Genomic DNA, 25367 nt, shown 5'->3' on the forward strand with positions numbered 1-25367 from the left:
TTGCATTTTGTATTTGCTAAACTTTTATTTACAGCAAAATCCTGATTAAGGATATATTCAAACGAATGCTGCCCTTAAAACTTTCATAGAAGCTATATACACAGCTAGGACATATGTCTAGTCTAAACTAAGGCACAACCATTCAGCACAAGACAAGCTGTTATTCAACAGTCAAGTAATTTAAAGGAAATTTAAAGCACATAACAGAGATCTAGCCAGTAAACAGACCCATTGCTCAACCATCAAGAAGAGGCAAACAAAATAGGTCCCAAATATTTCCCCTTTCTGCTACAGGAAACCCTGCCCCTTTCAGAAATTCTCTTTTTCCTATAAAAGCTGATGTAATCTATGCTGTGTCCTATGTAATCTGTTTCAACCCAGTATCTTGACTAATTACACTATGAAAATGACTTCCATAATAATACAAATAACTCTTTAATTTTCATCCTTTGCATTAGTAGCTGAGAATTATGAAAAAAGTAATCCAAAAGATTACTTAAAGCAATCATCTATTTTATCTTTTCTATTGATTTGTTCTTATTCGGAAGAAACCTGCCCTCTATAAAGAGACAGTAAATATTTACGCATCTAATCCTTCCCACCAAGTGATTATAAGCCAATTTAACAATGGAAAGCAATAATCTTTTCTTCAAGTATAGAATATTGGTTTTCTGTATTTATGCTTACAAATAAGAGAATCTTCATCAATCTAATTATGTATCGAAGTAGAGCTGGAGAACAGCAGAACTCTGTGTTTTTGTCAATGTGATGTATTAAATAAATTGTCTCCTCATCCAATCTTTCCCTATTATTATTCTAATGTCCATTATTTTTCATCCATCAATTGACTCAACTATATAACTCATAGATATCTGCAATCCCAAATATATTTACTCAGATAAATATTTATAAGCTACAGCTATTACTCTATGTAGATGGATCTATGTAGTTAGTTTACTCTATATAAACTGCAGTAAAAACGAAGACTTTATTGAAGTACTGAATTGTTTGTTTTGTAGAGAAAGAAACAAAATGGCTGCAAGCACAAAGAAACATATGCATGCTTACTCTGTATTAAATCCCATTGAATCAATAGGTCTAACATATATATGTAACAAATATATGTTTACATATAAGTTGTGGTCGTAGTCAGCCCATGCACTAACTTCATTCTTCTCTCATTTTCTTTCATGGATAGGTGAGCAGCTGCAATCAGAATCCTGATTTTTCTAAGTCTTTTATCAAATGAAAATTCTCCATAGATAGAGAAAGTTCTTCACTGCATTTGCTCATCCTATAGGGCAGGATTAGTATATTCACCCCTCTCCCATTGAACCAATTGCAGCAATTTTCTCCCCTCTCTTAAATCTAGAGCCAAGTTGTCTTCATCATTTGTACTTTCTATCTATTAACTCTCTTTCAACAGTGCAGTTTTATTGTGGTTAGACCACACCCCAGGAGGGAGCATTAAGTTTCTTTGTTCCTCTATTGCCCAGTGAAACAGAATGGATTCCTCCTCCTCCTTATATATACATAATTGGTTTTTTTAAAATTTTCATTTTGGATAAATTTAGTATGTAATTACAAATATTATAAAAAGAAACTAAGCAAAATTATAAGTTTAAGTTTGCAGAACAGTTAAAAGACTTCCTGTTTGCATTTTAGATCTTTGTTCATCACTTCCTGACTTCTTCCTCTACCATCCCCCCGTAGTCCATTTAAGCTCACACCAACTGCTTCAGTGACTCCATCCAGCCACCTCATTCTCTGTCGTCCCCTTCTTCTTTTGCCCTCAACTGTTCCCAGCTATACTGTGTATTAAATTTGGCCCTTAAACTTTGTAGCATGTTACCAGAAGCATTGACCTCCTAATGGAAAAGTCTGATAAGCACAATTGAACAGAGTTCCCTTTATGAATGCACCATGCAATGCAGGACTGAACTGTCCATCCTCAGTACTGAGCAGCACGTTCAATAAGGAACCAAATGAAAGAGTTTAATTAACAATAGCACCACAAAATGAAACAGTAGGCTGCAAGGATTACAATCATCCTTCTACAGTTTTTTTCTCTCTGAGAAACAGAAAGCTTGGCACAGCTTAATTTGAAAAGGGGGGGGGAGAAAAAAACAAAGACTGGCCCCACTCAGCCTTCCTTCATTAATGATTTCCTGTTCAATCAGTGAAAAAACACGCATGCCTAATAGCTTTTTTCTACAGTTGTTCTTCCATCTTTGTGGCAAGCCTGTGAAAATGCCTAATATTTATCATCACATATTAATGAATTTGAATCATCCCAACAACTAAAAATTAGGAAAACTGAAGCTCAAATAGAAGCAAAACTGTTTTCCTCTTATAATATTATACTTTTTTTTTTATTGCAAAAGTTTTACAATTACATTTTCACCCCTTTTTTCACCCCCCCACCTTCCTCCCCAAACTTCCCGTCCTCCCTAACCCTCCCCCCCCAGACTTCCCTATTATGTACTCATAACTAATAACACTGATATATATACCTGAACCCATCCCTCCCCCTATATAATTTTCCCTCTTTGTCTCTTTACATTAAGATATTTCTAATACATTGTTTTCAAATAAAAGCTATTTGATACTTTCTAGTTTGGTATTTGTTCTGAACATATTCTATCCACCTTTTCCATTCCCATTCATAAGTCTCTTGTGAACAATCTTTTAAATATGCTGAAATCTTCGCCATCTCTGCAAAACTGGCCATCTTCAAAGTCCATTCCTCGATAGTAGGCAAAGCTTCATTCTTCCAATATTTACCTATCAACAATCTTGCTGCTGTTATCATATACAATATTAATTTTATTTCACCCCGTGTAAAACCCTTAACTATACCCAATAAAAACAATTGTGGAGAAAATTGAATTTTTTTCTTCAAAACATTCTGCATGACCCACCATATTTTTATCCAAAAAGCCTTAACTTTCCTACAGGTCCACCAAACATGATAATACGTAGCATCCAAACATTCGCATCTCCAACATTTTGGCTGAACATTAGGGTACATACATGACAACTTTTTAGGATCTAAATGCCATCTATAAAACATTTTATAAAAATTTTCCCTCAGATTCTGCGACTGTGTAAATTTAACATTCTGAACCCAAATTTTTTCCCATGTTTCCAACATCACTGGTTCTTCAAAATTTTGTGCCCACTTAATCATGCAATCTTTAACTAATTCCGTTTCTGAATCCCTTTCTAGCAAAACATTATAAAGCCTTTTAATATGCATTGGACCTTTCTCTCTTATATGTCTAACCAATTCTTCCTCATGCAACATAATACCAGTTTTTTGGTCCTCTTTCCATCTCAATTGTAATTGATTATATTGTAACCAGGTTAAATTAATCCCTTCGTCCAACAGTGTCTGCAATGTCTTCAGCTGCCATCTGCCCGCATCTGTAAAAAGAACCTCTTTGTATAAAAACCCCCCGAGTGACATTATATTTGTATTCCACAAGGTATGACCAAGATCCAGCCATAGCGGTATTTTATAATCCCATTTGAGTCGGTGCTTCTTCCAAACTCTCATCAAAGAATCTCTAAGTATATGACTTTTAAATACTTTATCAACTTTGTCATCATAAAATAGGTAAGCATGCCATCCAAATTCAAGATCAAAACTTTCTGCATTCAATATTCCAGCCTTTTTACTTCCAAACCAATCACTTGTTAAAGTTAAAGCTGCTGCATCATAATATAACTGTAGGTTTGGAAGTTTAAGGCCTCCTCTTTCTGGAACATCTTGCATAATTTTCAATTTCACTCTCGGCTGTTTCTCGTTCCAGACAAACTTATTAAGTCCAGTTTGCCAAACTTTCAGTTGTTTATCACTTTTAAGCACCGGAATCATTTGAAACAAAAACAGAAATCTTGGCAAAATGTTCATCTTAACTGCTGCTATTCTTCCAAGTAAAGACAGTTGCAGCTTTTTCCAAGTCTCCATGTCTTTCTGAACCTCTCGCCACAACACCTCATAGTTATTTTGAAACAATTTCATGTTTGATTCTGCAACCTGAACTCCAAGATATTTTACCTTAGGTACAATTTCAAAACCTGCCCTCCTTTCAAGCTCATGTTTACGATCTTGTGTCATATTTTTGACTATCATTTTAGTCTTTTTTGAATTCAGTCTAAAACCTGAAACTCTACCATAGTCTTGTATAATGTCGTTCATCAGGGTTGTTGATTCCATTGGTTGTGATAGGGTAACCACCAGATCATCTGCAAATGCCTTTATTCTATAATCCTCTTGCCTTATCATTATGCCTTTCAAAATTTTTGAGTCCCGTATTGTATTTAACAAGACTTCCAATGTTAAAATAAATAAAAGTGGGGACAACGGACATCCCTGTCTTGTTCCTTTTTCAATTTTAAACTCTGTCGTCAAACTTCCATTAATAATAATCTGTGCTTTTTGCTCTTGATAAATTGCTGAAATCGCCTGTATAAATTGGTCCCCAAAGCCCATCTTTTTTAAAGTCTTTAGTAGAAAATTCCAATCCACTCTATCAAAGGCCTTCTCCGCATCCAAAAAAACCAGCACTGCAGAAATCTGTTTATTCTTGTCAAGATATTCCAATAAGTCTATTACTTGCCTTACATTGTCCTTCATATATCTGCCCTCAATAAATCCCGCTTGGTCCGCATGAATCACCTTTTGGATTACTGGCATCAACCTGTTGGCTAATACCTTCGCATAAATTTTATAGTCTGTGTTCAAAAGAGATATTGGTCTGTAGTTCTCTGGTTTTTTAGGACCAACTTGTTCTTTTGGTATCAAAGATATATAAGCAGTTGTCCAAGATGGGGGTATTTTGCCCCCTTGTTGAATATTGCAAAATAAATCTCTAAGTTGTCCCACCATTTCAGCTTGTAAAGTTTTGTAATATTCATTCTTGGGTAATCCAGAATTATAATATTATACTTATAAAGGTTAAGAGAAGGATTAATTGCCCATTTCTATGCATATTGGTTCAAATTAAGTTCAAAACATTTGACTGGGCTTCTAACCCATAGGAAAATGGTATGATTTCAATAGAGATAGATATACACACACATACACAAATATTCAAATGATTTTTCCCTAAAAACTTGAAATTATATGAGTTAAACTAAGTACATACAGTGATTGTCCTAGAGAACACGATAGCTCTTCACACATTTTCTCTGAATACAGCACTCTAAAATGCAGAAGTATTTTTTCAATAATGCTAATACCATCAGAGCAGCTTCACAACTGGTTTCCAAAAATACGACTAGGCATCTGTAAAAACTTAAGAGTTAGTGGTTGGCACACTACTGCTAGTCCATAAACTGCTTCTTGCTACTTTGCATCAAAAATGTCCTACGTTCGCAAAAGTTTTAAATCTTCCTTTGGGGTTAATAGAAAGAGTCTGTAAACGAGGAAAGCTGACTTATGACAAAGCAAAGTTAAATTCCATATGTAAAAAGAATTTAACTCCAAGACAAACCAAATCAAATGAATGGGTTTCAACAATTGATTGATTGTTTATTGGTTCGATTTATATGCCGCCCTTTTCCGGAGACCCAGGGCGGCTTACAATGCGTTAGGCAATAGCCTTCATACTTTTGTATATACCTTAGTAGGGATTTTGCCCCCCCACCAGTGGTGTTCTTTTTTATACCAAGTCAGCTTATTGCCCCCACAAACCGGGTCCTCATTTTACCTACCTCGGAAGGATGGAAGGCTGAGTCAACCTTGAGCCTGGTGAGATTTGAACTTGCAGTAATTGCAGGCAGCTGGTGCTACTTAATAGCACTTTAGTCTGCTGCGCCATCAACGCTTCTGAAAACAAATCTCGTGATCCAGCACAACTCCAATGGAAAGCAGTTTCATAACTATGAGCAGCCACTGAAATAGTTCTCCACTTCCTGCATTCACTACAGAAAGTTAACATTTTCATGTTGGCTTACAATATAAAATATAAATACTGGAGGTGGAATGCTGTTTTTCTGCTCTTATAATTTGGAATATACAAGACCTTAACTACCAGTACTAGCAGTACTCTCATGAATGAATGACTATAAATTGCATCACCAGCTGTCTAGAAATATTCTCACATCTCGTATTACACCTACCTTTCAATGAGACTACACTGCTTTAATTCTGTAATATTTACAAGATACAACTTAATTTAAGATTAAATAAACTTTCCAAATAATTATAATGTATTCTCTCAGACAGAATATGTCCTTTTCAAACAAATCTCTCTCCAAACTAGTTGCTTGCTGAACACTTTTGGAATTAGAGCATCCTGAATATGTGTCAGTAACTCCTCAACTCCTATCCAATGGAATGTGGCAACATAATTTTTATTATGGTCACAGACTAGCATTAGAATGTGGCAACATTATGCTGGTTTAAAAGGTGGTCTTTAAATTAGAAATCCTAACTTGTATAGAAGATAATGAACAAGCTTTGAGTTCACTGAGGTTGTGACATACTAACAAAACATACTTAAATTGATTCATATTGGTCTTATCATTTAGAAGGAACACTGCATATGGCACAGGTGTGACTTTCTGGACTTTCTTGATTTTTTTTTTCCTTTGAAATGTTTCACTTCTTATCCAAGGAGCTTCTTCAGCTCTGTTTAATTCTGAACTGAAGAAGCTGCTTAGATGAGAAATGTTTTCAAAAGAAAAAGAAAAAAAACAAGAAATTACTGGATTATCTGGATTACCCAAGAATGAATAATGATAGTGACTGTTGAATGTCTGTGTTTCAAATATTGAAGTAAAAGTATTATTCATATGTGAACCTCGCAAAGGAAACAAATATTATTTAGTTATGATCAATGAACGATACAAAGTAATGTGAGAATTTGAACATGGGGCAGATTAGGTAGTGTCAAGAATAATGCATAGGGAAAAACTGGACATAGAAGAAAAAGGGAAAAAGTGATAGTAATTAAGTGTAAAAATATTTTTTTTCTATTTTCTATTTAGGAAAACTGGAAGTACCATGCCTGTCTAGGACTGAATTGTTACTGCTACTGTTACTGAAAGTACAATCTCTGTATAAAATGTTTCCAAAGACAAATTGATCTCCCAAGTGAATAAAGTGAATGAAGGGATATGGGATATAAAACAGGAAATATGGAAACCATTTGGAGCAGAACGAAAAAAACTGCTACAGAGCAGTGAAATATGAAAAGGGATGCTTGGTAAAATGGAAAAGGTTACAGATGAGGAAATGCTTTTAAGGTAAGGCTTACTATATGAAATGAGAATATGAAGAAGGCGCTGTGTAACATTTAGAAAGATAAAAAAGAAAAAAGAATATAAATAGCAAGGGATAATACTGTACACATTTTTTAAAAGGCAGAGAAAATGCAAAGTGATTGACAAAAAAAAAAAAACTGATTTAGAAAATGTACAAAGGACCCAACAAAGTGAATGAAATTAGTGATGAACTTGTTTGGAATGAAACTACAATGAGGTGAAATTGGAATAATGTTTCAATGATTTATACGAGAGTGATAAAAGATATGCTGAATTGGAATGAGTGTTGTAAATGGTAGTTTCCATAAAAATGATTTTAAAGAATAATGCTAGTGAAGTGTGCCTCTTCAAGGCCGTTCCTTTATCCTTCCTTCTTTCTCACTACTCCAACATCATCCTCAGTCTCTTGCACATTTCCTCTAGGAAAAACAGTAGTTAATGGTAAAGTTTCTGTTTTCAAAACAGATTCAAGTAATGTACATTGGCAAGAAAACAACCAAGCTCAGAAAGCATCAAGCACCCCACATAATTTGATTCTTTTGTTTCTTAAAAATCCGTCTAGGGTTTTCATTCCCTTTCAACTGGCTAACAATTTATTTTCACCCGAATGCCTAAATAATCACTAAATGAACTGTTGTAAACCAAGGACTATCTGCAATGAAAGTAGCATTGGGGTTTACTCCCAGATACAGTGCTTCCTTTGATTTTTTTTTTTTTTTTTTTTTTGAGATACAAAAGGAGACCAGAAGAGTCTTTACATATATTGCAAACTTAGAAGAAGTTACTAAACAAAAATGTTACAGTGTAATAACAAGAATTATACCAAGTACTTTAGCTTATGGCAATACTCGTATCTGCAGGCATTGCCTGCAGTACTATTTAATTGCACTGTTCTGATAACATCACTATGGTTACCAGTCTGCCATCTGTAGCCTTCTCTAGCTTTATTTCGGCTGAGCCAAAAAACCAAACAATCTACCAGAAGCAAGTAGGTCAACGGTCATCTACACAATAAGTTGCAATTACTCCAGATAGGTAAAACTACAAGTTGAGAATAATGCCAGCCTATGCATCTTCTTAGTTTGGAACACACACACTCTGACTGGATTTACACACTGTACTTAGTGATAATGTAATCTGTATGGTTTATCATGATGCATGAGAAAACAGCCAATTGTGCCAATTCAATTTATTAAATAAGCCGCTTAAATTAGCATGATATGAAAAACAAGTCTATATGTGCTTCTTATGTCCATGCTGAAAAACTCAAATCAACCTCACATCTCTAGAAGCATTACATAGGTAAATGGTGTATTACAGACAGGACTGCAGTTGGATCTGAACACTTTGATGGACTAATTACTTTTTCTGGCTAGTTACTGATTTGGTACAATCGACTATAGTATGGTTGTCCGTAGCTTAAAGCTCTGTTCTTAGCATTCAGCATGGGCTCGGCTCTAATTCTGCAAAGAGCACTAGAAAAGAGAAACTAGTAATTTATCACTGTAAATCTATGAAAGAAAATTGAATGGGTTCATTTAACAATTTTGTTTTAAATCTCTGAAATGACACAGAGCGCCTCAATAAACTGATTTGTACAAGTGAATATATAGAAACAATAAGCCATGCCCTAAACATTTAGGAAAAGAGCTCTGCTCTCCAGTACCAGTTTTATATTCTGACAGAAATATTTGTATTATTATATATATATATATATATTTGCAGTCTGGTTTATGTATGCATGGTTCTATGTATATATTTTTTCCTTTCAAAAGTTAAAAGTCATTGCAGAACCATGGGAATTCAATATATGTTATTCTCCTCAGCATCAGGTATGCTCAGAGAGAAATAGTGCATGCAAATTGAATCAATGAACCAAGCAACAGAAGAAACAAAGAAACAGAAGCTTCAAGTCTATAACTAAGACTTAACACAAACCAGGCCTGATTACTACTCCAGAGATTAGAGCAAAAAATTCAGTATCCCTATAAGAATATTTCTACTCAGCTAAATTAGATTAGAAATTTAAAAAACAAATATATTTGAATAAATATGAATGAAAGGATGTAAAGTAAAAGTATTCCGCTGAAAAACAGGTGGTGAAAGCAATCACCAAACTTGAAAAACCAAGGCAACAGGTGAAAAACTAAGACATGGTAACCTAGAGAGGTTTAGGAAGAGAAAGTTTAAAACTACAGTTTTTAATCTAGCAGGTTCAACCTTGCTGCTGCACAATTAAAGTAGACGTAGGCAATGTGTGAATATCCAGATGGTGAACAACAACTAACAGATACAAGCCATCAAATAGTGTGTTTGGAGTTTATGCTTAGCCACCCATATATTGCATCCATTTCTCTCCTGGTTTTCCCAGGAAGTAACACACAGTCAGGTCCCTGTGGTGATAAATTCTTCTTTGAGTCAGAAGAGTGATCCTCCAGGTTTGAAGGAGGAGTAGTTTGCCATCTCAAGAAGCCATTGCTGGATTGAATATTTTAGGACAATTTTTGTTGTATCTTCAATATTCCTTTTGGGAGGTAATGCTGCAATTTTAGAGAACATTGAAGGAACTTGGTTAGGTATCTGGATATCTTTCAGCCTGGTTCCAGGCCTTGGCAAGGAAGCAAACTTGCATCAATTGTACTCGGGGATGATTTCTGGCAGGAACAGAAGTGTGTTCATGATCACTCTTCTTGATCTCTCAACAGCTTTTCATACTGTCATTTGTCTGTATGAACTTTAGGGATTAGGAGCAAGAATCACAGTGCCACATTGTTTTCCTCCTTCTTCTGGGGCCAGTTGCAGTCCGTTTTTTTGGAGGAAAAACGTCTAGCCCATTGCACCTGCTTTGCAGGGTGCCATATGGCTCAATGTTCCCTCCACTCTTATTTAACTACATAAAACTGTTGGAAGAAACCATTCACTGGCATGGGGTGAGGTATCATTAGGATGTTGATGGTATCCAGTTTTACATTTCATCCCTAACTAACCAAGTGATGTAATGGAGTTTCCGTCTCAGTATTTCAAGATGGTGAAGGTCTGAATGGGAAAGGCATTAGTTCAACCAGAACAAAGTTGAATGGCTTTGGATTTTAAGGCTTTCTGAAACAATGAGTTTCCATCTCTTTTTTGGGATAAAGTTGTACTATACCAAAACATGTTTGGGGTCCTCCTGGACTCTCACCTCCTCCTTGAAGTGGCTTTACTAGGATGAAACCTCACTACAAAACCCAATAAACCCCACCTGCTCATACAGCAGCACAAGTAGTTATGACTGACCTTGATGCAAATATGTTTTCACCTTGTTCTGCAACTTGGATTGGCTTTGTGTTTACTTCTAAGTGCAATTCAAATTGCTTGTTGTCATTTATAAAGCCCTTAATAGCATAGGATAAGGTTAATTGCAGGACTGCTGCTTTCTCTCTTCAACTTTCTACCTGTTCTTCTAGATCCAGCAGGAGAGGTTGTTGTAGGTCCAAGGTCAAAGAATGGAATCTTGTAGAAACCAGAAAACAGTACTTTTTTATTGCTTTCTCTGCCCTCTGGGAAAACTGTTCCATCCAAGATCAAGTTGGTCCTAACCACACCAACTTTTCAAAAGACTTTTAAGACATGAATGCGTTCCCAGGCATGTGGGTCAAATTGTTATTTAGAATCCATAGTGTAATTCTAATATTCTAAGGCTGTTATCTGTTATATATTATGTTGTTTTATTGCTTTTAACTGTTGAAAGTCACCTAGGGAGGCTATTATGGAATTGGAGGCTATTTAAATAAAATAAATAAATAAATAAATAACCAAATTAATTGACAATTCATATCGCAGAAGGCAAAAAGGAAGGACTTCCTGATATGTTCAATACTATGCCACATGCTTAAGACTAGCAATAAGTGTTTACTATGTATATTCACACAAGTTGGAAGTAGAAAGTTTATCTTCCACTGAATTATATAAACGCACAATGAAACCCAATGAAACAGCATTACTAGCACATCTTTTGAATGCAGTAGAGAAAAATTCAAATAAAAATCCGTCCAGAGGAAACAATAATAATTTTTAAGTTCTTTGAATAATATCAAGCAAGACAAAGATACAAAAAAGGAGACTCAAAAGACAGATCAATATCACCTGAGAATTATTGTAAGGCTTCAATACATACTTTCACAAGAATGGCTGCTGAATACATTAATAAATGAATAATTTGATTTCTGTTAATAACCTCAGCAGCCATATAGATGATAAAAAGGCTCTTATAGGAAAAGTTTCCATCAACAAAATTTCTAGATTCAATCTGATAAGCACTAAATAAGACACTAAGTTGAAGACTCTTACAGTCCATGGTTAAAAGCAGACATCCTAATTTAGTGGAGCTAAGTATTCCATATGCTTAGGAAAAAAACTGTGGGAAATCATGAAGAGCTTACCTTCTGAAACTCTTTCCAACAACTCAATAATAGCTCCACTCTGGGTCATGAGACCAGAGTGGAACATTTGAAGGAGCTGCCCATCTGTCTCTTTCATAAGGATGCTCTAGGGGCAATTTTCTTGGGAGTCTTCCCCCACACAACAGTCTCTGGAGAGTTCTGGCCCATTTTTGGACTCTTAGTCTTTTGCTGTACCAAAGGTTGCACATGCGCTGTTCAATGTTCAGAGAATTATTCTGCTGACAGATAGAGTGTGAACCCCTTTACATAATTTCTTTACCATTTTTCATTGGGTTGGAAAACAAGAACAAGGATTTAGTGAAATATATGAATCCAATCAAAGAATCCTTTATTAGGGACAACAGTTGCTTTAATATTTTTTAATTCACAGAGAATTTTAAAAACAGTTAAGGTTGGAACACTCACAAATGTTACAAATGAACACAATTTTCAAAACTCAATAAACACAAAGTGATTTCATACAAGAGAACGCTTGGGGGCTGGGGGTTGTTAAGGTCAAATGCTGGTTTCCAAACCATCAGGCAAGTAACACTAGATTTTGTACCTCAGAGACCATTATGCTTAGGTCTTTGCTTGGGTAAAAGATAAACAGAACGTTAGTTCATCAGTGACAACTCAGAGAAACCAACATGCTTGACATTTATGTATCAGGTATTATGCCAATTCCCAATTTGATAATTCCTAATCCAGATTACTTAGTAGAATAACTCCACAAACATGTTCATACTAATAATTACACCAAATCCAACACACAAATAAAAAAGGTTACTTTCTGTTACATTTCCTGGGAGGAGATACTATTCAGCATCTTCAAAACACTTCTACAAAATGAATGCAACTGAATCATTAATAGGAAGTGAGGCACTTGTCATATCATGTTGACCAGTGTGGGGGAAATAATCCTTCCTAGGATTTAAAAAAACAAAGTAATATTTTAAAAGCTCAGCAATATGAATAGGAGCATTCAGATATATGTTTTTTCTCTCTGCTTCTATTGTATCACATCCAAGTGTATGTATTATATTAGGAACATTTTTAATTAAAAAAAAAACCCTTGAATCAAATTAGGTTTGACAAACACAATATATGGGCTAAGCATATTTTAAATAAGAAATCAAATAGATTATTACGGTATATGGAGTCCTTGGTACTGAGCTTGGTTGTTTGCTTGCAGACCATTCACTACCACACTATGTAACATCTTCAGTGCTAGAAGGAAGTGGGATTTGCTTTCTGTTTACATAAAGTACTTTGCCCTGTCACTGTTGGTGGGGTGGGGTTTGTTATTTACTATTTGTCTCAGTTGATAGCTCGATTGTTTATTATTTACTGCTTGCTTGATTGTCTGTCTGGTGTTAATCCCGGCTACTCATAAGTCTATTTTGTTCATAAATCCAACTAAGTATTTAAAAAATGCACAGTACTGTTCTTATCTTACATAAATAACATTTCTTCCTCTCAACCCAATCAATCACAGATTAATCCTAACTCTTGTGCCCTCCAAGCAGCAGCCTTGGCGTCCTTTCATCCCTCAATCATGGGGGTAGCTGAGGGGACATTCTCTTGGTAGTGAGAGGAACCCAGCTAAGTCTGAAGGACCTCTCCAGTGTTGATCTTCCACAGCTTCAGTACCAGGCCAGTCATCCCACAGGCCATTGGAACACTCATTATAGAAGGGCTTTTTGCAAGACCACTGTGCATGACCTGTGTGCAGAGGGGTGAGGTGCATGCTAGTCTTGACCCAACAAGCAGTGGTGGGCAAGCCCACTACCACTCACTACCACTACCAACTTCTTGATAAGTTGAGATGTATTTGGTGTGGGCTTCCAAGCAGTAAAGACTCCTACCTCCAGGTCCTGATAACCATTCTTGTGCTGCCCTATTTCCCTGCCATGAGCCTCTCTGAGGCTGTTCAGGGGAGACATGGGTGTAGACCAGCCTTCCAGGGAGTCTCAGGCTCATGCATGGCCTGCTATTCTTTCTTCTACACCTGATCAAGTCTCTTTCCTGGTCAACATTGAGGCAGGGTGAATGCCTCTCTGTCTCAATGACCTGCCCCCTCCAGAAACGCTTAATCCCTCTTTCTGGTGGATCTACTCCTGCCTCCATTGTGTTAAGAAAACTCCACAGTTTTCTAAAACTATTTATTTTGGTTATGATCAAATAATTGTGATACAATTTACTTTGCAAATTGATAATGATGAATAAATATTTTAATCATTTTAGTAAGAAAAAAGGGAACATACTCAGAAGTATAACTGTGGATCAAATATAACCGAGGAATAAACCAATTTCTATATGAGTTAGGTCTTTCTAAAATAACAAATCATCAAGCTTCCTTTTCTTCTTCAAGAAATAATACATATATTGAAAATCTCCCTATCTGGATCATAGGTGGTGTAAGAGTATATTAAATTATTTGTCTCAATATTACTGGAGGTCTATGATGTCTTTTAAAACAATTTTTACACTCTCCTTCAGGGATCCTGCTAACTTTTTAACTATCATTTGATTTCCATATTAAATGTTGATGCAATGTTGATGCAGAAATATTGCCAAAGACTTTTGACTGATATTCCCTTTGAGTATTCATCTTGCACATAAAATGCCAACAAGTATATTAATTGACTGACACTGTTAATATATATTCATTGCAGTAGTCTCACAATGCAATAAAATGTTTACACTATGGCAGTGATGGTTAACCTTTTTTGTGCCCCGCGCCCCATTTTGGGCCTGGAAAGCCTCCTGCACCATCCTGGAAGCCAAAACGGGGAGCAGGGGGGAGGCGAGCCCTCTCCCGCACTCCGTTTTGGGCCTGGAAGGCCCCAAAAAACCAAATTCAACAACTGTAGAATCAGGCTGCAACATAACAAAATTGACAAAAGTGAAGAGGATCTGAATAGTTTCTAAATGTACTGTATATTCTAGAGCATAGTCTATAGAATAATAAGAATTGAAAGGGACCCAAACTACCCAAAATGATGTGGTGAGCTTAAGGGAATTCTGGAGGAATTATAACTTGTATGATGCCATCAAAAATATTGCTGATTCATATATATATATATATATATATATTTCTTTTTCATAGGTTTTATGTGTATTTCTCTTTAGCCAGGCTCTACCTACGTAAACCAAGATATTATGCAGCCCATTATGCGGGCTGCATAATATCTTGGTTTACGTAGGTAGAACCTGGCTAAAGATAGATAGATAGATAGATAGATAGATAGATAGATAGATAGATAGATAAAGTTTTTTATTAAATAAACATTAAAAACTTTGGACACAGTGTGACTGTCTCGGTTTTGTCGTTTCCATACATATTTTTAACTTAACAACAAATATAATTACTACTTATCATACATTGCTATTTTGATCTTATAACTGTATCCCTTGCCATTTATGTCTTTATCTAAATATTATCTACTTTCTATAAACCCTAAATCTTTTCTTCTCCAACTCCTTTTCCAACCATTGATATAATTTGTGCCATATTTCAAAGTATTCTGTCTCACCCTTGTTTTTAATTTCTAGTGTCAGCCTGTCCATTTTGGTGCAGACCAAAAAAATATTGCTGATTCTTCTGATGAAGTGAAGCAATCAAATATAAAGGGATGTGGAATAAATTGTGCTCCAATTCATGCAAGCATGTAGGGGTTTCCTGTGGTTGATATTGGTAATCAACCAAACCACAGTTAGACAACAGTGAAAATGATATACGGTTCAAAGAACTGACCAATGAAGACCTTATGGAACAAGAACAGCAAACAAGTATTTATGGAAGACTAGGGCCTAAAAATTACAGAACTGAAGAAGTTTTTGACAAAAGAGCTGAAGCCTTTTGTCTCATTGAAGGAGGAATTGCAAAGTTAGATAAGCAAGATCTTAACACAAAAGTTTACTGTATGGTTAACAAGGGCCTCAGCTACTACAAGGCCATTTATGGTGAGAAAAAGAAAAGTTCTGTACAAACTTTTAGAACAACAGAGTTGGAAGGGACTTTGGAGGTCTTCTGGTTCAACCCCCCTGCTCAAGCAGGAAGCCCCATACCATTTCAGACAAGTGGTTGTCCAGTCTCTTCTTAACTCTTCCAGTGTTGGAGCACCCACAATTTCTGAAGGCAAATCATTCCAATGATCAATTGTTCTAACCCTTGATGGCTCATAGTTTAACAAATTGACAACCAAACATAGAAATAGTAACTAATGGTTCTTTTCACCTGGGTTTAATCATGCCTGAAATATAGATAAATATATGTCGGGATATGTAAGTACTTATTATTATTATTTTGGATAACTTTTTTTAAAAAATTAGTGTAACAGAACTCCCCATTTCATTAACCCTTGCAAAGCCATTGGAAAAGTACTTAACACTGAAAGTCTTACTTGATTAAACATATCTTTTACTCAATTCAATTTGCATCAGAAAACATGTATCCAAGAGAAAGCACTTTTGAGTTTTAGATTATGGACTATGAAGTGTTTTTCAGGAAGAATTTTTTTTATAATATTTACTAATAGTGTCTTTTAGCTGACAAATGTTTAAATAGATTGATTCGATGCTAAGATCCTAGTATTTTCAAATGACTTGTGAATACAGTTCCATTTGCACATAATGATAAACCATGGTTTAATTTTACGAAAATAATCCAATCTCAAGTCTACTTGTTCCCACCATCAGCTATACTCAAAAAGAAAACATGGAAGCAACTGACTTCCCCTTTTACATTAACCTCAACTTGTTGTAAGATCAGCTCTAGTCTCAACTACTGTTGGCAAACAAGCTAATTTCAAAATATAATTTGCAAACCTGACTGGCTTCAACAAACCACAAATAAAATTAATTACAGTTAAGTGAAGATGTAAGGCTGAAATGCAGTTAATCAAAACCAGCAGCAGAATTATTTCATTTCATCTCTTGCCATGTTAAGGAGAGCCAAATTAGGATATAAAAGCCTAGGGATATTGCTAGTTTTGCTTTGAAAAACAAACCATGTATTTATATTACATGCAAGCACAACATGCAAGAAACAGAATATGTGCATTTGTGTATTTATACATATAATTACCTATAATTCAATAATTGGTTTTCTTAACTATTTGCATTGTTAAAGTCCACCTGAATAATATTTACATTTTTTGACAATATACTGGGAAATGATGTTATCAACACTATGATGGAGATTATTTTTGCATTGCAAGCAAGCCCATACAATTCAGAAGTTCTTATATTTTCAGTCATGATAGAATTTCAATTCCACATGTAAACTGCCTTTAATATTTAAAATGTCTAAATAATATTAATATATATTTTATAAGGTATAATGTAATGTTTTAGGATTTGTTAAACTTTCACTTTTAAACTATATTTCTAATCAGTTAGCCTAAGGAGGGGGCAACATATAAGTATTCTAAAATAAACAAATTATGTTTTGCAACACTCTTCCTTTTTCAGTCTCTGAAAAAAGTCCATGAATTCAACTCAAATGGATTCAAAACCATTTCCTTTTTATATTGTCAGCATTTCATTATTTAAGTTGAGGCTATTAAGTGGAATTCATCATTCTCATTTCAATGACAGAAGCATCTGTGTACATCAAAAATTGCTAAACCAATTATTTAAAAAGCTGTTAATTCATTCCCAAAGGACACTTTAGATTAAAAGACATAAAGCAACAGCCCCATGGGAAAAACTACAAGTTTAAGGTCAGAGATTTTTGAAAGATAAACGAATTCTACATTCTACTAAAAAGTTCACAAAAATATTTCTGGCTGCATCATAGACAATTTCTATAAAAACACACATCTGTTTATGTATTAGGTAGGGAGGGATTTATAGTGTGGTTGAAAAGAAATTCTTAGTAAAAGCTATGATAACTCTGAAATATATGGCTTAATGCTTACACATTTCCACTTTCTTTACACTTATCAAAACAGAAGTGGAAATTTTCACATTATTGCACATCTTCTTTAAAAGGTCAAACTTTGTACCGAAATGTTTTTAAATTTATGAGGTTTTTCGATAACCTTTAATAACTAAAAGTGCAGACAGCCACTGATCAGCCATTTATCAAGAATGGTGGGAGTTTTCCTGCCCTGGATAAGGGACTAAACTGAAAGATTCCCAACCTCTCCTTCAATCCTATGATTCTATGAATTCTGCTCAAATAATACATCATTAAAAGTTTGAGGATGTTAATATATAGCACCGCTAGAATTAACTACTATATTGTAATGCATGTTTAATTTTAAATCTGTTTAAATAAAAATATCGCTCATAACAACCAAAATCAGCACTGTTTCTTTTTCATAGATTCATGCCAATTAAGAAAAAAACTAGCCTGAAATTAAAATTCATTGTAATTACACATAATTATCTTTATGAGACTCTTGCCATGGCTAATTGAAGAAAGCAAATTCTATAGATAGGATTCAAAAGTAAAAAATATAGTTTATAAAGTATTTGAACTATTTGTAATTTAAGAGGGTATATTATGATCATCTCTGAAAATATACATACCTTTTATTGATGAAAGTTATAGACATAATGATAAAGCATTGAACCTGATTATAGTCAAGATATCTCCTATTTTAGAACTGTATTACCGGTATTATTGGGGTATAGACTTACTTCTTGGGTTTTGCTATAGGCTGCATCATTCAAGATCAATTATATTATTTAACTTTTCAGAATGTGAATAGCTAATTTATTTGTATTCCATGTTTGCAAGTTGAGCACTCCAACCACATTTTTAAAATAAACACAGAATTAGCACACTATTCAGAAAATTATTTGTCTAACAGAATGTTATTTCACTTACTAAAGGTAAGCCGATTTACAAGTCACTTAGCAATTGTTCAAACTTAAAGCAGACCCACACCCCCCAAGGTACTTATGATACAATTTCAAAGTTACAATGGCTGCACATAGCCCTGCAATTATGTGATCGCATTTTGGAGGCTTGGCAACCGGCTCATCTTTAAGCAAGGCCGTTGCAACTGCAATTTTTGGTGGTTTTTGCCAGTTTCCATCAAAAAATACCCATTGAGTAGCATGGATTCATTCAGACCATTTGCTTAATAACCACCACAAAAATGTTGTAAAAAGAGGTGCAGTCACATGGTGATCCACTTAACATCCATGACTTATGACCATAATTCCGGACTCAATTATCCGCCATAAGTCAGGGACTCCTTATACTTAGGTTCCAATGATTTCACTTCAAAACTAACATTTTACAATGTATTTGCCATTAACAAGTCTCTAATGAGATACACTATTCATGCTTGTCATGACTTTTTTTAATGTCAATTTGATTATGTAGAAGCGTGGAGGAAAGAGATGCCTTTGAGAAGTCAACCTTCCCTCCAAGAGCTGGCATTAAAAGACATCCTGCTTTGGATAGCTGGGCCATGACTAGCAACAGTGATATATTTGTCTAATTTAGTCCCTCTGAAAGCTGGGGATCACCACTACATCTTGTAGTTTAATTATTAACAATGTGAATTCCACTTGATAATACATCACAAAAATCTGCCATTATGCATGTCAACTCCACATAGTTTCTGATGAGCCAATCATGCCTTCCTACTCAAGAAACAGCTAGGTCTTTCTTTTATGTTTCCCTGTTACCATAACAGAAAAAAAAATAGTCTTGTGTCACATATTAAATCAATCCACTCATTCATTTCTGTCCTTTTTCCAGAATTCCTGTTTCTAACCTACATACTCCTGTTCAATGACAACTATTTTCATGCATGGAAATGAAGTTCACCCAACTATTCAAATGAAGAACTATTCAAAAGTACAAAGAAAGCACAGATGTTTGGCTAAACTTCCTTTAGCTTGTGCAATGAGGTTTCTTTTTTTTTTTTCAAAAAAAAAAGGAAGGAAATATAAAACAGCAATTTTATAAAAGCAACAGCACCAAACCCTACTGAGAGCTAAAAGTCAGAAAAGTTTAAATTATTTTAACCAAACACAGAACATGTTTGAAATTGGATACAGGGAAGCAAAATCACAAGCAAGAATTGCAGCTTTCAGAAAGAAATATTCCTTAATATGATGTGTTGGGGAAAACAGAAATGTGTTTAACGTTATTAATAAACAACCTGGTGCTATCCATGTATATATGCCCATGTATATATAGGCACAAGAATGGGTGGGAGCCTTCGATCAAAATATTCAGTTGTTTTTTGTTTATTTTTTGCTGGGAAAACTTCTTTCCAATCCGCCATCTCCTAGCTGTGCTTTAACTACAACTCCCATCCCTTGCAGAGAGACACTGGGTGAGTAGGATAGGTGGGAATGATACAGCAATAATCCTTTGGAGACCAGAAGGGTTTGCTTCAAGAACAATTGTGGTTTATTTGCAGTTGAAATTATTCTTCCCCAAGATTACCACAGGTGGCAGAAAGTAGCAAATGCGGAGCCACCATCAACGGTTATCCACTGATAACGGAAACAAAAACTGTGAGGCCTGTGGGAGGAATGAAAAACATACGGGGCAAGGCAGGGGAGGGGAGGGGTTCAGGCATATTTTAGGTTGTGGCCTCGGTAAGCTTTCAGAAGGATCACCCACTATAAAGGAAAAGCAGCTGAGGACTGGACGTGCCAAGCCAAATTTAGAAACCGAGTAGGCTAAAGAGGGGAAGGAAAAAAAAAACGTCTCCGTGGGGATGTATTTTACAGACTGATTTGGGAGCATGGCCATGTCAGCTCTCCTGAGAAGCAAAAGAGCCCGCGACGAAAGGGGGGGGGGACCAAATTGTGGTCATGAGGAGCCGAGTTGTTTAGCTTGGGAAAACAAAATGGGATGCTCGGATAGGGCGGGTTTGCCTCTCCCCCCCCCCACCCTTCACGGGCTTGTAACTCTTTGGACGCCGTATAAAACTAAACAGCCCCGGCTGCCTTACTAAGGGAGTCTTGTGGGGTGGGAGGGGAACGGGAGGGCGCGGGGATCCTTCCTTCCACCCGCTGCGCCCGAGCCCTGCATAGGGATATGGCGGCTGGGGAAAAAGCCCGAGGCAACGATTCAGCAGCCCGAGACGGATCCGATCGGAGAAGCGGAAAGTCCCTCGAGTGCAGAGGAAGGTAGGGGGCGCAGTCAGGGAGGTAGCGGAAAGCAGACGTCGGGTACGGAAACCAAGCGGGCAGGGCGTGGGCGCGCTCGTCCTCCCGGTCCGTTTGTTGGGCAGCAAGCCCGACCTGCCTTTCCTCCCCGAGGAAACGGACCTGGGAGAGGCGAGCCCCGAAGACCAAGCGCTGGGGCTGGGCGGGCGGGTAGGGTGGGGCTTGGGGAAGGAGACCTCACCGAGGAGAAGCAGCTTCACCTCCCGCGCCGCCTTCTCGCCGTCCTCCCGCAGGTTCTTATCGATCATCTTGGAACGCTCGGCGGCCGCTTTGTCTTCGGCGCTCACCGTGCAGCCCATGGCGCCGCTTGGCTCCTGCCGGCCGGCCGAGAAACCGAAGGGCGAGCTAAAGGGACGCGACCACAGGCTGCCTCGGCACCACCACTCGAGCGGAGCTGACCGAAGGGGTGGGGCGGGGTCGTCGCTGCCCCCACACGGGCGGCTAGGCTGCTTCTTCCCTCGTCCCCTTCGGTGCCGGCGCGGCTGGTCTGAGCGGCCGCTGGCTCGGATGTGGGAAGGGCGGGGACCCGGAGGCGGGACCGTTCCGCTCAGCCCAGGCTCTGCTTCTCTCTCTCTCCGAGGAAGGGAGGAAAGAAGGAGGGGGAGGAAGACGGAGGGCAGTTTGGGCGGGTTTGTCGTCAGCAAGAGGAGAAAGAAGAGGCGGCCCCAGATACGCAACGATGGGGCGGGGGGTGAATGGAGAGAGAGAGAGAGAGGCGAAGGAAGGGGGACGCCCTGCAAGACTAGCGACGTGGAGGGAGAAGCTGAGGGGAGGGGCAGGGCTCGGCGCCTGGCGCTAAATAGCGCTGCGGAGCCGTCTGAGGACCGGCCGGAACATCTCGGACGGGGCGGACAAACGCTGTAAGATTCTAAGTCAAAGACCCGACCGATTTCGGCTGCGGGAGAGACTCCGCTTAAGCCGGGACCGAAACACAAGAGACGAGATGGGCCTGCCGCTGAAAACAGCTCCCTCATCTCCTGGGGGGGGGGGGGGTTATCCGTCAGAAGTATAAGGGCTGGCCGGAGACGTCCATTGCTTTATTTCTCTGCATTGGATTGCGCACATCTGTCAGGAATGTAAACGGGGAATATTGAGACGAGTCCCTCCACAGATGAGTAGACGGCGGGGATATTGCTTCGTTTCAGGACGGGATGCTGAGAGCATGAGCATCACGACCGCGATGGTGGTTCCATGCTTTGTTGTGCTGCGTATCACGTGTTGGCAAGCCTGACGGTGAGGTAGCCGAGTTGTAATGATCACCGTGGTGATTAAATCTCCTCATGGTGAATTTCCTAACCGACAGGCATCCATTAGTATTAATAACCATCATAAAGTATAGTAAATTTCTTGGATTAAAATTACTATCAGTGACATTCTCTATCGACGAATTTACTGCATCAAGTGTACTAATTTTCTTTGAGATAGTTTGGACTCACAGAATTCTCAACCACCATGAGTTTACTAAATAGGGTGTCTGATCCAAATCACTTGATTTCCTGAACAAAGTTTAGGTCAAACATTATATGCAATCATCTTCCTCTTTTGCAATATTTATACGGTAATTCCTTCTCTTCAACCATGTAAAAATCTGGAAAAACAATGTGATGTGCACTGAGTTACAAGTTATGATGATCTGTCAGATCAGAATTAAGGAATTTAGCAAAAGAAATATTGTTTTATCGGTCCTGTAGTTCTGAGTATGACAATCCAATCAAAATGTAACTTGCCAGAATTTAGAAGAGATCGTAGTTTCCCTTTTAAACAATGGCCTTAATAAAAATATGATTTAGCTGTTGTATCTTTGAACATAGCTATCCTTCCCACAAAACCTTCCACAAGATAGCTGGCCATATACATTTTTTTTAAAATTTGATTTATATGCCGCCCTTCTCCGGAGACTCAGGGCGGTTTACAATGCGCTAAGCAATAGCCTTCATTCTTTTGTATATTTATACAAAGTCAGCTTATTGCCCCCACAACTGGGTCCTCAATTTACCTACCTTAGAAAGGATGGAAGGCTGAGTCAACCTTGAGCCTTGGCGAGATTCAAACCTGCAGTAATTGCAGGCAGCTGGTCTTAATAACCAGCTTAATAACAGGGTGCCTTAGACCACTGTACTACCAAGGCTCTTGATAATTGACATTTGATCAATAAATTGACATTTGATCAATAAATAAAAATAAGTTTTTAAAATGACCTGTTTGGCTTAACTTCACATTAGCAACTGCATTAGAAGAAGGCAACTCCTGGGAATAGTCCTCAGCTGTTCCATTCTTTCTCCTGAACTTTTCACAAGAAAAAAAAATATTGAACAAACAGCTAATGCAAAAGAGCGTTATTTTCCTGCAAAGAGAACTGGAGTTCCAAAAAGGGAATTCTTTGTGCCCCAATGAGAGTTATTCCTTCTCAGCCAGGAACCCCTTTTGTTTGCAAATCTTGGCCTACCCTAGAGGAATTGAGTGGTAAAACTCTACCAGTCCAGGTAGTCCTTGATGTAGGACCACAACTAGGACCAAAATTTCTGTTGCTAACCAAAGAAGTTAAGAGAGTCATGTCCGATTGTATGGTCTTTTTTGTCTTGGTGGTTAAGCACTTTATTGCAGTAAAATAAACCATGTGGTTGTTAAGTGAATCCATGTTTCCTCATTGAGTTTGCTGATTGGGAGCCAGGAAGGTCACAAATAGCAATCACATGACCCCAGGACCAGGCAATTTGTCATAAATACATGCCAATACGATGCCAAGCACTCATATTTTGATCACATGACAGTGGGGATGCTGCAGTGATTGAAAGTACGAAGATTTGTTGTCATGTTTTTCAGTGCCATAACTTCAAACGGTCACTAAATGAATGGTTATAATTCAAGGACTACCTGAATATTCAAAATTGCAAAGATACCCTTTTGGACTACTATGGAGCAAACATACCTAAGACACTGAAACAGGAAACTTGTTTTGCCGGTGGACACGCTTGAAAGCTTGAGAAAATATGAAGGCTGATAGGTGAGATATGGGAGAATGAGGGCTTCCCCATATAGAAAATGTGTAAAGCCAGATATTGTGCATTATATACCACAATTTACAATTTAGTATCTTTTTTGAGCCAAACCAATTATTCCTTAATCAACAAATTATGATTAAGCAAACAATATCCTAGCCTTGTCTACTTTTCTTAATATGGTGAACAATGGAAATAAAATGGCTATATATGAGTTTCAGGGAAGCTTCCCTTAGAACATTTAACAAATGAGTCTATGGAACAAAACACTGAATTTTTAGACACTCCTCTGGGTACTTTTTCTTAAAATTTATTTCAATAATTAATTGTCTTTTCTACTAATACTTAATCTATTATTTTACTGTAAATGTATTAATAATAAATTAACCTGATTTTTGTTTAACCTTTAACTGTTTTTGAAGATTAAGAAAAGTATCTACAATAGCAAGATAAAGACTCACACTGATCAGATGTGTGTCCAAATTAATTGTATAAATAAATTAAGCCATAATTACATTCTCAGCCCTTCAAGGTACGCCAGACAAGAAATCAAAACCATGAGTAATAATGCTACTTTTATTGTAAAATTACAGTGACAGAATCTCACAAGTCATTTCCCCCCTTCCTACCTTTACATCCAGAAAACTAGAGAGGGTCTCTCCTGAGATCCTTTCTCCACCCCCAGCCCTCCTTTGACTCACATTTCTCTTATCAGACCATTGTCTAGGCTGAGGCTCTTCCTCCTATCTCCCAATTTATTCTTACAGCCCATTATATACATTCAGTTGTGAAGGCAATAGAAATTGCTAAGAGTCACATGTTAAGAAGATCTCATTCTAGGTATGCATGGTTGCTTGCTTGCATACATAACACATACACATGCTTACAAGTATTGTTATGTTCTATTACTATTTAGATGTAATGAGGTAAGAACAGGGCACCAGATTTTCTTTCCTGAAACTCTAGTAATACTGCATTAAAACTCAGCAATATCTGTTTTTGAACTCCTAATATTTTCCCTACTCTTTTCAGAATCCGTAATGTGACTATGCAGAATCCAGTGTGAACATGCAGTAGATTCTAAAGTTCTGTTTAGACAAACAAGAGATTTGTAGTTAAAATGCTAAAGTGAGCAATTTGTTGAACAAGAGACAAGAAAGGAGGACAGGCAAGATTCAAAGGCCACAAAATCTGGAGTTTTGTAATGCTTCTAAGACACCTCAGCAGGGCAACCAGATCTCTAGGATTTCTGCCTTAAGGTCACAGTCATGGCTTTAATCTTGGGAGGAAGAAGTTAGGATTCCCCACCTCCTCATCAATTTCTATAACTGATGCTTTTTTACTTCAGGAAAACCCCTAAGGGAATGTAAGATGGGTCTGTTTCTGGGATACAGGAAAATTTAGATCAACCTTGGAAGGGTATGAAAGTTATTTTCTTTTTTCTTTTTAAGTGAAACCTGCTTCTCTTTTACTTCCATGTTATCACTGATTTGGATAATTTGGAATGATCTAATAT

General features: G+C 37.2%; 1 protein-coding gene and 1 long non-coding RNA gene across 8 annotated transcripts in view; one reads left to right on the plus strand and one right to left on the minus strand.

The window, feature by feature from the left end:
* GNAI2 (G protein subunit alpha i2) overlaps window positions 1-21359 on the minus strand; it is a 105647-nt gene extending 84288 nt beyond the window's left edge. Inside the window, exon 1 of the mRNA XM_034440757.3 lies at window positions 21034-21359. Coding sequence (XP_034296648.1) covers window positions 21034-21151 — 118 coding nt within the window. The 5' untranslated portion in view covers window positions 21152-21359. The remainder of the gene's footprint in view (window positions 1-21033) is intronic.
* The window catches only part of LOC117679132 (uncharacterized), a 75032-nt gene continuing 66896 nt past the window's right edge, over window positions 17232-25367 (plus strand). For 4 of the 7 annotated variants that reach the window (XR_015732621.1, XR_015732623.1, XR_015732619.1 and 1 more), the window contains exon 1: window positions 21523-21712. This is a non-coding gene — a long non-coding RNA (uncharacterized LOC117679132). Of the gene's footprint in view, window positions 20814-21522; window positions 21713-25367 lie in introns of those variants that run through there. The other 3 variants (XR_015732620.1, XR_015732622.1, XR_015732625.1) reach the window with 2 other exon arrangements.

This window comes from Pantherophis guttatus, chromosome 2, assembly GCF_059756535.1.
Source record: "Pantherophis guttatus breed Tessera chromosome 2, ASM5975653v1, whole genome shotgun sequence".
NCBI classification, from domain to species: Eukaryota; Metazoa; Chordata; class Lepidosauria; order Squamata; family Colubridae; genus Pantherophis; species Pantherophis guttatus.